Here is a 12,337-nt window from a genome sequence, read left to right as displayed (position 1 = left end):
CTGGTTTGTGGGAACACAGCAGCAATCCAGCCGCGCCCGAGTTCCCAGGTGGAGACATACAAAGCATGGAGCAGTGGGACTGAAGCCACTTGACGTCACTGGTGATCCCTCTGGGGATCACCAACTCCCATTCAAAAGGCAGTATGTCATGGGATGCTGAAGAGGAGACCTGGGATAAAAAAAGTACCCTCTGCTTTGAGACTTGAGGCCTGGGAGCTGTAGCAGCCTCAGAGACAAGGAGGCACAACAGACAACTGTATCTGCAAGTTTTGTTGCCAGCTGTTTGCTCTGTGCCTTTGGAAGCTTTTGAGACTAAACAGCATGGGGAGTAAAAGAGGAGAGGGCAAGCTGAAGGCTGAATAGCTGGATGACCAAGGTGCTGCTGCAGGAGCTGTGAAGGATCCCTGGTGCTGGAAGTCAGGGCTAAGTCTCTGTGGTCATCTACCCCAGAGCAAGGAGGCAGGGAGGAACCAGCCTCTCCGGGGGCTGAGAAACTTGGCCACCGCAGTGTGAAAGCAAGCTCTTCTCCCTCTCTTCCCTCCCTGCAGCTCTTGGCAGGGGGTGCCGGGCCGCTGCTGCCCGGAGCCGCTGTCGTGGCCTGGCGCCGCGGGGAGAGGAGGCTCGGCCGGCCCGGCGGGGCCCGCCCTGCCCGGGGACCCGCGCCCAGCCCGCTATAAGAGCGGCGGCGGGGGCGCCGGGGACAGGTGCGGCCGGGCGTGCGGGGCGGCGCTGCGGCGTTATTGTTAGTTACTGCTATTTATTATCGCTGCTCTTCCCGGCCGTGTCCGCAGGCAGGCAGGTACAGGCGCACGCCTCCTGTGTGTGCACGACACGGCGGCACACACGCTGCCCCAGCAGCCGGGCATGCGGGGGCGGGCCCGCGGCGGAGCGGCCTTTGCCTCCCTGCGCCCGCCTGCACCCCCATTTAATTCCCCCACTCTCTTTTATTATTCCCTTTTCTCTTCCTTCTCCCCGTTCCCTTTCGGTGCCGCCTCCGCGCAGGCCGCGGTGTGACCGCGGTGCCGGTTCCCTCCGCAGGCCATGTCATCTGTCGGCATCGAGTGCGTGGCCAGGGAGGGCTGCAGGATCGGCGAGTCGCCCGTGTGGGACGAGAAGGAGGGCGCGCTGCTCTTCGTGGACATCACGGGCAGGAAGGTGTGCCGCTGGAGCCCGGTCACCAGGCAGGCACAGGCCATTGCCGTGGGTAAGAGCCGCTGGAAAGCTGCACCGTGTGCGGGAGCTGCGTGCTGGCGCTCGCTGTGCCCCTCGGCAGCTGCACGGTGCTCGCATCTGGAGACCTTTCCCTGCAGCCTGGGTTTCCTCGGTCGCCAGCACACGGGGAGACACTAGATACCAGACCTAGTCCTGGGGACTTACAACTTATTAGTACTGGGTTATGTTTGATCTATTTCTTTTCTCTTTAAGTTGTCCTCAGCTCACTCTCTTTTATTCGTACTTTGTCCCAGAGGTAAAGTTCTTCTGTTGGTCTCTGTAGTAGTTCTGATTTGAATGATCAATGCTCATAACGTTTTCTATATTGAAAGGAGATTTCTAATAATGCTTTAAGAAGTTGATACTTTTTTAAGGTACTGGTGTCACCAGCTAGAGTCTCAGTGGTTCAAGTATTTTTTCCAGAAAGGAAGAGATGTGATAACTCACATTAAGAAAGGATTGCAGGTTTACTGCTGGATGTGCTAGAGTAAATATTTGTGTTGTGAGGCAGCTCCTTAAGTGATCTCAGTACAAGTTATTATTTTCTCATGTTCAGTAACTCTTGGTGAGAATCAATTTTGCCTCCCTATAAACTGTTTGCATTATTCACTAGAAACTGATCTAGGCTTATCTGCCTTTCAAATTACTGTAGTTGCCAATTTCAAGATGAGAGAAGGCCTGATAATGATTTTGAAAGTGTTGCTTCCCAAACTTCCTCTTAGCTTAGCTGAGGAAGTGTGCTTCTCCCTGCCTTTCTCCCAGACTGATCTAGCGTCAAAAGTGTTGTCTTTTACTTGTGGCCTCTCTGGAGATGTGGAAGGAAGAGCAGCTGAAGTAGTTCCTGTTTTTCTTTCTTTTAAAATTGTTTCCTCTCTTTAATAGTAAAATAGTTATAATTAATAGCTGTGTCTTTGGGAATACCGTGATTAAAAGAGAAAAAAACAAAACAACCCCCAAACAACCAAAGAATGCCATGAGATTACAGTAGCAGGCTTCCAAAGTGGAAACTAAGATAAATTATTCACTATTAAAGCTTTTAATAAGAGAATTTCACAACCCTATGCTTCGAAACAACATCAAATGCCCTTTATATTACAGGGGGAACACCATAGTTGCATAACTAGGCCTGGAGAGGAGACCTTATGGTCAATTTTCTCTTGGGTGCAAGATGGTGCTGCAGATCAATCAATTCCTGCAGATGCTGCATTGACAAAGCCCTCTGGGGTCACAGCAGACTGAGCTGAGTGCATGGGATGAGGCACTCCCGCGCTGGGTTTGTGCAGTGAACAGTAGGTTGGCTGTGTCCTCATGCACCCCTTTCCTCTGGGGAGATTTCTCAGGAAGGAGCTGTTCTTGTGGCTGTAGGGGCACCTGGATGTCCAACACCTCCAGTGGACAGCTGTGCCTGGGGGCTGCTTCCCCCAGGGTGGGAGGAACATCCTGGGTGCTGCCCAGGAGGAAGGACTCTGCTGAGCCATGGCCCCAGGTGTTTTCCTGGGAGAGCAAAAGTAGACTTGCAATCCCAAGCTCTGCTAGGAAAGCCCCTGCTGCTGATACAGGCAGAAAACCACTTTTATTAGTGTGGTTACTAGCAATCCAAGAGGAGCAAAATTACTACAAGTGGCAGGTGCCACACATGGCTGAAGAGACTCTGCTCTCCTCTGTGCTGGCATGGGAAGGAGTGGCACCCCTGTGTAAGCGAGCAGACCACCAGCAGCCTCAGCTTGCAGTCAGCTTGCAGTCAGGTGTTCATCTCCAGTGCTGGGGGCAAATAGCATTCAGGTTTCTGTCATGGTGGTACTGCGGCCAGGGCTCCAGAGGGAAGGGGCATCCTGAGACATGAGCAAACAGCTGGAAAGGAGCAGTTCCTCTTGTCATCCAGGAGTGGCTGGTGGTGGTTGTAAGTGTTCATGAAAGTATTGCCTAATTATAAGCCTGCAAAGCTATAAATACAATAAATGTTTCAGTTTTAAATTAGAAAATTAGTGATTAGTCCCATTTATGAAAAATACTATGCCAGACTTGGTTGCCCTGCCTAAAGTTATTATTCCTTAGATTGCATCTGATTGTAGGCTTTTGCAGAAATGTTGTCTTTGCACTCACTGATTTGTTTTACTAATTCCTTTATAATAACTTGTAATTGAGATTTTACGTGTAATAGCTCAAGTGAGTGTAAACTAATCATGGAGCATTTACTAGTTTTCTGTTTTGTTTTAGCTCTTGGGAAGCTCTGCCACTCCTTGGTGTGTTTTTGGTGCTGCTGGAGGTTTGTTCGAGCAGCACAGCAGAGTGTAGCGGGGGGGATGTCACTCCTGCCCAGTCTGACCTGTCCCAGTGCAGAGGTACTCTGCCTCCATCACTTCATGGCTCATTTGCACAGGAGCTGTGCTAAATAAACACGTTGCTCTAGAGCTATTGTGACAATTGATTTTTCCCTTGGAGAGAGGAGAACCCACACAGTAAGCTATTGTAAAAAGCATATGTTCCTGTCCCCCTTTTTATACTTATTTTTTTCAATAAAGCACCTAGCACAACCAGGTGCTGGAAATTATTATAGCTCCTAGTAGCAGTAGTAATACTCAAATTCACGTGATATGATCTGTTTCTATGTATTTAAACATCAGTTTTGGTGGTAGGAAAGCAGGTTGTTTCTCTTGCCTGTGGTTTTACTGAGTTCAGTTGGCATTTCTAAAGTGGGCAGGAAAGAAATGTCTCTTCATAGCACATCTCACTTTTCAATTTCACCCCGTTTCCAGATGCCCCTGTGAGCTCCGTGGCTCTCCGGAAGTCTGGGGATTATGTCATCACCCTAGGAACCAGGTTTGCTGCTTTGAAATGGAAAGAGGGGCTGGTAACCACCATTACTCAAGTGGACAAGGATAAAGCAAATACCCGATTCAATGATGGGAAGGTGGATCCTGCAGGGAGGTATTTTGCAGGTATGCTGCAATCTCTCTTCCCTCTGGTGCTTGCTGGGTTTTGGTGATAAGATGCAGTGATCAGTTGTAGATGCAGCAAGTTTTCCTTCATAATTAAATGGTGGGGATGATTTTTTTTTTTTTTTCAAACAGAGCTTAAATCCATTTACAAATTTGTTTATATCACCTGGGCATTATCTAATCTGGACTGTTTTGTTAAAAAGAGGCTGACTACTCCAGGGCTGCTTAGTTTAAGGTACTGGCCTTGACTCTTTCCTGTCAGCTGCTTGTTTTGAATACTGGAAGGGTGCCAAGAAAGAAAATACTTTTCCTGTGGGAAATTTATTATATTGTGTGGTTTGTTCTCTGTAACTCAGAATATTATTTCTAAAAACTAAGGGACTATTCATCCTGGAGATGCGAAGGCTCAGGGGATCCCACCTGTGTGTATAAGTACCTGACTGAGAAGGGAGTAAAGTAGATGGAGGCCAGGCTCTGCTCAGTGATGCCCACTGAAAGACTGGAAGCAGTGGGCACAAACTGAAACTCAGCCAATTCTGTATGAACGTAAGAAAACTCTTTTTCTGAGGATGACCAGACAGTGGAACAGGTTGTCCAGAGAGAGTATGGAGTCTTCATCCATGGAGATCTTCAACGCACAACACTGGTGGGAGGAACCTGTGGTGTTTGACCCCGCTCTGGGCAGGGGGTGATCCTAGATGATGTCCAGAGGTGCCCACCAGCCACAGGTGTGATGCTGCCCTCCTGATTTCTAAGACACCATTCTGTGCTTCTGCTGTGTCATTCAGTCCCGAGACCTACCTTAACCTGCATTTACCCAGCTGCTCAAGAGCCTGTCTCAGCTGCCAGCTTCAACGTGTAAAGATGAGATTTGCTTTAAAAGAGGCTTTAGTGTAAGACTCATTCTGAGGGAGTAGGTAATTTTTTTCCACTCTCTCAGCTCTACGAGGCATTAAGATTTATTGTAAGTTAAATGCTGGCCACACCTGTCTTAGTATATGAATGACTGAATAAAACATTTTGCAGGAATCATGCTGCACACCATTTCTGCTGCAGGAATGTTCAACAAAAGAGCGAAAGAGAAGGTGTTTTGCCACCTTCTGCTAAAAGCAAGCAATTTGGAGGTCTGCCTTTTGCTTTTAACTCAGTTTCTTCCTGAAATTTCAGAAGCCCCCCTTTCTACGCTGGCAGTGTGATCACCATCATAGTGAGAAGCTGCCCCCAAACCTGGAGAAGAATCCATTTGCTCTGAACCTGCTTTTTTCCCTTTGGCTCTGCACAGGTACAATGGCGGAGGAGATTCGTCCTGCCGTGCTGGAGAGACGCCAGGGCTCTCTATACACGCTCCTCCCCGACATCTCAGTGGTGAAACACTTTGACCAGGTGGACATTTCTAATGGACTGGACTGGTCGCTGGATCACAGAACCTTCTTTTACATTGACAGCTTGTCCTACTCAGTGGATGCCTTTGATTATGACCTCCAAACTGGAAAAATTGGTATGAATGGTTGTAGTCTAAAATAATTGTGCCTAAAGATTGTGATGTTTGTTTCTGCTCTGTTTCTACACAGAGATCATCAGAACTTTGGGGCATGAACAGAAGCCATATTAACTTCTGTCTGTGCCTGCGTGGGCTCCTGGCTCAAACTAGTCAGGGTCATTTGGTAATCCTATAAAGTATTTAAATTGGCAGTTTGAGTAGTAATCTGTACTACTGTTACTAAACACAAGGCATATCTGATCTTGAAGTAAAAAGGACAAAGTGTATCTCATCTGTCTCTTCCTGTGGCTGCGTGTTTCTTGTTACTGGCAGCAAAGCTTGTAGTCTTGCACAAAGCCTCTGCCAGCTTCTCTAGATATTTTTTCACTCTTCACCCTATTTTGTTTTTTAAAGCACAAACTACTAAAGGAAGATTGTGTAGAAAGAATGAGGCGACAATGGTAGCAGCAACTCAAAGCTTCCTTCATTAATTTAAAACAAAACAAAGCCTTAAGGGCTTCTACAAGCTTGGGCAAAAGAAGAATTCCGGTGACTTGGACTAGTAATTTGTTTTTGAGTACAAGGGCTGCAGTATTTTGCTTTAAGAGAACCCAGCCAATTTGATGTTTAGTTTTAAAACTCTGAATTTAAAGTAATTTTGGATATAGCACGTTGTCCTAATGTCTCTCTGCTATGGCTTACAACTGAATTTTTCCCTAGGAAATAGGGTACTTCTCTCTCTCACTCGTTCTCACTTGCTCTCTGTGGGCAGTCTGACAATCCCCAGCAGCAAAAAGGAAACTCATTAAAAATATTGCTGCATATGAGAAACATTGAAGTTGTCAGAGCATAAAATAAACAATGTTGGAAAGTTGGGTTTAATTTTCTTTAATAATAGTGGATAAAAGTGCAGATAGAGTTGTTTGTTTTTTGGTTGATAGTATGCCTTTGAAATTGATGCTTTACCCCCCCCCCCCCCCCGCCCCCCAAACTCTGTGTTTATGTAAGCTCTCAGTTTATAGATCTGAAGGTCAGTTTTGTGTTGAAACAGTGATTATTGGCACGTTCCAGCAAACTGAAAAGTCTCCAGCTGGAGCAACCCATACTTGAAATTATTCAAACTGCTTTTAAAACAAGTAATTAATTTTATGAATATATCTAACATTAATTTATTCAGTTATTAATTTAATATTGTAAGTAGGGAACCCGACTGGTGCGCTAGAAATGAGTGCCAGAAAGAAGGATTATACTTTCAATGGATAGAAACTGATCTACAGGCTTTCATGCTGAGAAACAACTGTCTCGGGAAACAAACAGGGCAGCAGACACAATTTATTTCTTTCATGGGAAAAAAACTCAGGGCTTCAGCACAGTTTTTGAACATAATAGGACAAACAACTCCAGTGGGCTGTGGCTGATAAAAATTTTAGCAACTATCTCACTCAGTTCTGTGGTTTTTCTATGCTGCAGGCAACCGTAGGAGTGTATACAAACTGGAAAAAGAGGAGAGCATTCCTGATGGGATGTGCATTGACACAGAAGGCAAACTCTGGGTGGCTTGTTATGATGGTGGGAGAGTGATTCGCCTTGACCCTGAGACAGGTAAGTCCTTGCAAAATATGGACTGGAATTTTCTGTTAAACAAAACAAAAGAAACCAAAAGAAGAAATAAAAACAAAGAGTGAGGGGTGAGGCTTTTTCACTTCACAGAAATGGTGTATCTGCTCTTTTCAAAAAACTCTGCTTTTTTGCCTTTTTTTTTTTTTCTTTTTTATTATTATTTCAAACAATTTTATGTCCCTGCTCTCAAAAATTACCTTTGTAAATATGTCTCCTTTGTTCCCAGCATCTGTTGTGTTGGAAAAGATAAAGTCACTAAGGAGACCATCATTCTGCTTGTGAATTGTTTGAGTTAGCATCCTCTTGCATTCTCCAAAATTAAGACCAGTCTTTATCTCATTGATAAATGGGAAATATGACTTAAACCATTTTTGAGTCTGTTTCTTCAGCTTAGTGTATTATTTTGGGCAGCCTTCTGGATTTTATTACAAGTCCTGCGGGACGCTGATGCCAGCAACATCTTTTTTATTGTTGGAAGTTACTTGCACGATCAATTATGCAATGAAATAATTAAAAAATGTTTCATGAATTCCACAGCATTTTATAATTCCCACAGTAATGTCTTGGGTGTGCCCATTGTCTGAGTCTGTTCATTGCTGCTCTCATTTGGACTCCAGTGACGTGCCAGGGATGATTTACTCTGGGTAGAAAACACATGTAAAGCACTTAAGGGAAACTGAACCATACTGGCTGCAAGTGGCCCTTGGGTGAGAATGGGAGCATGATTTTGTCAGATCCCAGACAGCACAAGTTTGCATCATGCAGGAGAAGAGCAACTGCACTGGGATGCCACTGGAGCCTAGCAGAAGGCTTGGGGTTTTGTGGGACTGCAGATTCAGGGATGCCAGAGCCTTGTGTGCAGCATGCAGCAGATCCTGGCATATATGCTTCTGCTTCTACTGGAAACCTCTTCTTGAGGCTCAGGCTGTACTTTCCCCCTCACCTTTTGATCTGTACCCATCCAAAGTCTTGCCAACCTGTAGGACGTCTCCAGTTCTGCAGAGTCTACACCCCAGCTCTAGGAGAAGGAAGCTCCAGTTGGGAAATGCCAGTAATGCTGGGACTTGTTTCTGGACTCACATCCTCTCACTCTGGTGGGCAGAGCACTCCTTGCACAGAGCACATCCACCAGCCGTCTGAATACCCTTCTGAGGTAGTAGACTCTGGTTCACTGTTTCTACCTTTTTCCTGCCTGGTCTTTTTTTTTTTTTTTTTTTTTTCTCCCTGACCTTTGTTTTTTTCCTTTCTTTTTTTTGATTATTTTCCTTTCCCTTCTCCCTTTTGGAGATGTTTTTTATATGGGAAAGCTAGAAGGAATAGTCTCCACAAGCAAGATAGCAAGAATAGCAAGAATATCGATGGCAGAGTACATATCCCTACTGCACTCCCAGTCTTTAACTATGCTCATGGATGGAGGAGGTACTGATGTTTTGGAAGTGCATTTCTCAGTGTACTTCTCTTTCATGAACCTGTGTTGTCTCCCCCTCATCCATGTCATAGCAGAGAACAGTGTTGTGAAGTTTCACAGGGTAAGTGTCCATGTCACAAAGAGCCAACTTTTTTTGTGAATATCTCATGCTTACCTGCCCTCTCATGCTATAATTTTGAAGTAGTATCTAAAATCTGCAATTTGCTGAATTCTGAATGAACTGTAATTATTTAGGGAGATAACCCAGTCAGGTTTGAAGAGAATTCTATGAAAGCCTCTTTTAATGCACAATAGCCACTAAGTGTGGCTTGAATGGCTGTCAGCCAGTTGCAGATACAACCACCAATAAAGAGCTCAGCTAAAGCACATGAGGGATTTTCAGGTTTCAATGATAACAAAGCCTGGACTTTGTTTTTAGGGCAATGGGACCAGGAAACTTGTTTGTTTGGCATCTTTCCTAAGTGAAGGTTTTGAGGTTCAGGGTGAAGCAGCTTTTCAGGTCTAGGCTTTTTTGGCAGAGATTGCTGCTGCCTTTAGATTGAGGATGTGCTACAGGGAAAGACTAATGGCTGATCCCATGGGGTTTGCAAAGGACTCAAGGGATGTCTAACTTACATGCTACCAAGTCTTGTCATAGCTTCTGGTCACTTAGTGACCTGCTAGTTTTATTCTTTAAATTGGAATCATAGAACCATTAAGGCTGGAAAAGACCTCCAAGATCACGGAGTCAAACCATCAGTAAGCACTGCCAAGTCTACCCCTAAACCATGTCTTTAAGTACCACATATACACGTTTTTAAATACTTTCAAGGATGGTGATTCCACCACTTCCCTGGACAACCTGTTTCAATGCTTGACAACCCTTTCAGTGAAGAAATTTTTCCTAATGTCCAATCTAAACTGCAATTAAATATTTTATAGTTCTTCCTAATGATTGTTTTTAATATGCTTTGTTTTTTATAGTATCAAAAAGATTTGCTATAGTTGTCTCTTCTATAGAGGCCAATAGTACTTCAGATAGATTGTAGACCATCCAGGTGTAGATTTTCTTGAAGCTCAGAGCTTTGTAAATTATATCTTCCCTGTTATCCACTGAGAGCACTCTACAACCGCAACCAGGGTCTATCCCCTTGTCTTTGGGGATCATGCCTCTTTTCCTACAGTCCATGTTTTTTCCTTTTGAATGCCCTTCCCACTCATCTTCTCCCAGACTTGGTGTCAATCACTTTCTAGGGTTCCCAGCATCAAATTTACTTTCCTGCTGTTTCAAAAAAACATCACTAGAGTTGATTACTAAAAGGGGACCAGGCCCTTTATGCATGCAATTGGGAGGACAGAGAAGTTGCACATTTTGTAAGGAAATTCTTGTGCATATTTCTATTTCTATGCTAAATTCTTTAGCGTATTTCTAGAAAGAGAGATTCACTTGTAGGTACATAAAATAGGCATAATGGGAATAGGCTATTATTGCCCAGGATTAGCAGAAATTTTGTAAAAAATCTGCTGCAAGATGTCTTGACAGCCTTCTGGTTAGGGCTAGAGGCAATCTGTTCGCTACCATCATTAAGACCACCTTTATTTGTTGGCATAATAAATGCATAGTGTTATTTATGGTAGTGCTAGTTTTTTATAAACATTGGACATGTCCCATGATCTCTATTTTATGCAAGCTTGATTCAAAAGACTGTTGAAATGTCAGGAAAAAGTTCTAGGAATTAATCTTCCTTAACCACAGGCAGTAGAGGTGTAGCAGGCGGTACGCCTCCATAATGCTGCACGAGGTCTGCTCTCTCCAGGCTGCCTTTGTAGTTAAAAGTAGAAAAGTCAGCAGGTCTAGGGCGTGATTCATGTGACCTGTTTTAGAGAGGAATTCTATCCCATCTCCATTGGCTCCATGGACAGCCTAGATGATGAGCTTAGATACATATTCGTACTGTGGATGTTAGCATTTAATTAGAGGACAGGCTGGGATTGAAGTGGGATTTGTTGGTGATACCTGAAACTGAAACTTGTCAAATGATACATCATCAACAACAAGGCTCACAGAAGTCTGGTTTCTCCCTTTCATGGTGCTCATCAGTCAGGATGGGACCAGCCTGGTTCTCACTTTTGCAGAACATTTGGCTCCACAACGGTTATTTGCAATAATTTGTTTAAATTTCTTGTTCTAAGTAGACAAACAGGAAACATCATGCATGTTTTCCTCCAGGAAAAAGACTCCAGACTGTGAAACTTCCCGTAGACAAAACAACTTCCTGCTGTTTTGGAGGAAAGGATTATTCAGAAATGTTTGTGACTTCTGCCAGTGATGGAATGGATAAAGAGTGGCTTTCACGGCAACCACAGGCTGGTGGGATTTTCAAGGTGAATTATACTTTCTCCTTTAATTTTAGAAGGCCATTGTTTCACTCCTGATTTTTTCAGATAGCAAAACTCCAGTTGGCAGTGGTGGGAAGCTGGAAAAAGACAGTTGTTAGAACACTGGTCATATATGTTAAGCTGTTGTTTGTATTTTTTGTTCCTGTTGCAGAAAGTTAAACACATTTAGAGATCTGAAGATACTTTGGGGTTTAAACTTCATACCAATGCTGACAGTGCAAATTTTCTATGCAATCATATCTTTGTCCTTCTCCCTTTCCCAACGCTGTTTACATTTTCTATTTATGGAAAAGATGGGTAAATACTTACATGTCTAAATCAGTGGTAGATAAAATCATCTACTTTTATTTACTTTCTAGTTAATTATCACAAAGTTATCTCTTTAAAAAATTGTTCCACTGGGATTTGTTTTAAATCCCTGTTCTTTGTGTTTGCATGCCAAAGGTTACATTTGTGAACTGCAGAATTAAGGCTTATTGGTATCTAAGAGAAGAGGCTTTTGGGGAACGGACTCTGGCCTGTGATTACTGAGCTTTAGAGAAAGAGCATGCATTGAAATTCCAGTCTGTGATGAGCTGATGTGTGCAAAATGTAGTAGGATATCAAGTTGGAGGACACAGTCTTTTTCTAAATTAAAGCGTGTCTAGTTGTGTAAAGAAACCAAGTGTCTAATAATGGTGAATTATCACTTTTTTTTTTTTTGCTCTGTTTTTTTTTTTTAACAGATAACAGGACTGGGGGTGAAAGGAGTTGCACCGTATCCATTTGCAGGTTAAATGCACTCTTCAGAATGGATGAGAGAGGGCTGACGTAAGCAAGACAAGTCTGAAGGTCTTATTATGGTGTTCAGCATCTTTTGCTTGGAAACCATAACACCATTATAATATTTCATCAGGAAAGGATGGAAAACTACTGAAATACATGGAATATTTTAAAACTGATCTTTTTTCTCCCTTTAAACTTACTTGAAATATATGATGGTACTTTTTCTGCTGTGCTAAAAAGATTCTCATCCTAATAAGCTGTTGTTGTAATTCTATTTTATGATTAAATAATATTTTAATATATTTTTATTGGCCATTCTTCTGTCTCATTTGCAACTTACACTATATTGTTTGACTGATTAAACTAGTTGTACTGTCTCTTTTGCATATTTTTGAAGTTCCTCATAAAATGCCCTTTGGTGGTCTTACCACTGTTTTAACTGTAACTTTGTTTGTCCTATGATGTTCTCAACAACTGAAACATGAATACCTCTCACTGGATCTGCAACTTCCT

At 43.4% G+C, this 12,337-nt stretch overlaps 1 protein-coding gene across 4 annotated transcripts; it reads left to right on the top strand.

Moving 5' to 3' along the window:
• Positions 1-702: 702 nt before the first annotated feature.
• Positions 703-12,201, top strand: LOC110479365 (regucalcin). Of its 4 annotated transcripts, XR_014949564.1 has the most exons (8): positions 703-799; positions 1,039-1,204; positions 3,969-4,151; positions 5,434-5,649; positions 7,102-7,233; positions 8,235-8,404; positions 10,890-11,044; positions 11,785-12,201. XR_014949564.1 is itself a non-coding variant. In XM_021546630.3 (7 exons), exons 2-7 carry the CDS (start codon positions 1,042-1,044, stop codon positions 11,833-11,835), a joined length of 900 nt encoding a protein of 299 aa, XP_021402305.2. In that variant the 5' UTR covers positions 703-795; positions 1,039-1,041; the 3' UTR covers positions 11,836-12,201. The 4 variants fall into 4 exon arrangements, 3 of the variants coding, with proteins under 3 accessions (XP_021402305.2, XP_021402303.2, XP_021402304.2); XM_021546630.3 differs by lacking the exon at positions 8,235-8,404 and having other exon boundaries at positions 703-795; XM_021546628.3 differs by lacking the exon at positions 8,235-8,404.
• Positions 12,202-12,337: the final 136 nt, after the last annotated feature.

Source organism: Lonchura striata, chromosome 1 (assembly GCF_050655825.1).
Source record: "Lonchura striata isolate lonStrDom1 chromosome 1, ASM5065582v1, whole genome shotgun sequence".
NCBI lineage: Eukaryota > Metazoa > Chordata > Aves > Passeriformes > Estrildidae > Lonchura > Lonchura striata.
The sequence above is the reverse complement of the archived record's forward strand: the minus strand, read 5'-3'. Positions and strand labels throughout refer to the sequence as shown.

What these genes read in the sequence shown, in the direction of transcription:
- LOC110479365 (XM_021546630.3), top strand. Translation starts at nt 1,042, where the DNA reads ATGTCATCTGTCGGCATCGAGTGCGTGGCCAGGGAGGGCTGCAGGATC. An exon ending in TGCAGGGAGGTATTTTGCAG is followed by an intron (nt 4,152 to 5,433) that starts GTATGCTGCAAT and finishes GGCTCTGCACAG; the next exon opens with GTACAATGGCGGAGGAGATT. An exon ending in AGGCTGGTGGGATTTTCAAG is followed by an intron (nt 11,045 to 11,784) that starts GTGAATTATACT and finishes TTTTTTTAACAG; the next exon opens with ATAACAGGACTGGGGGTGAA.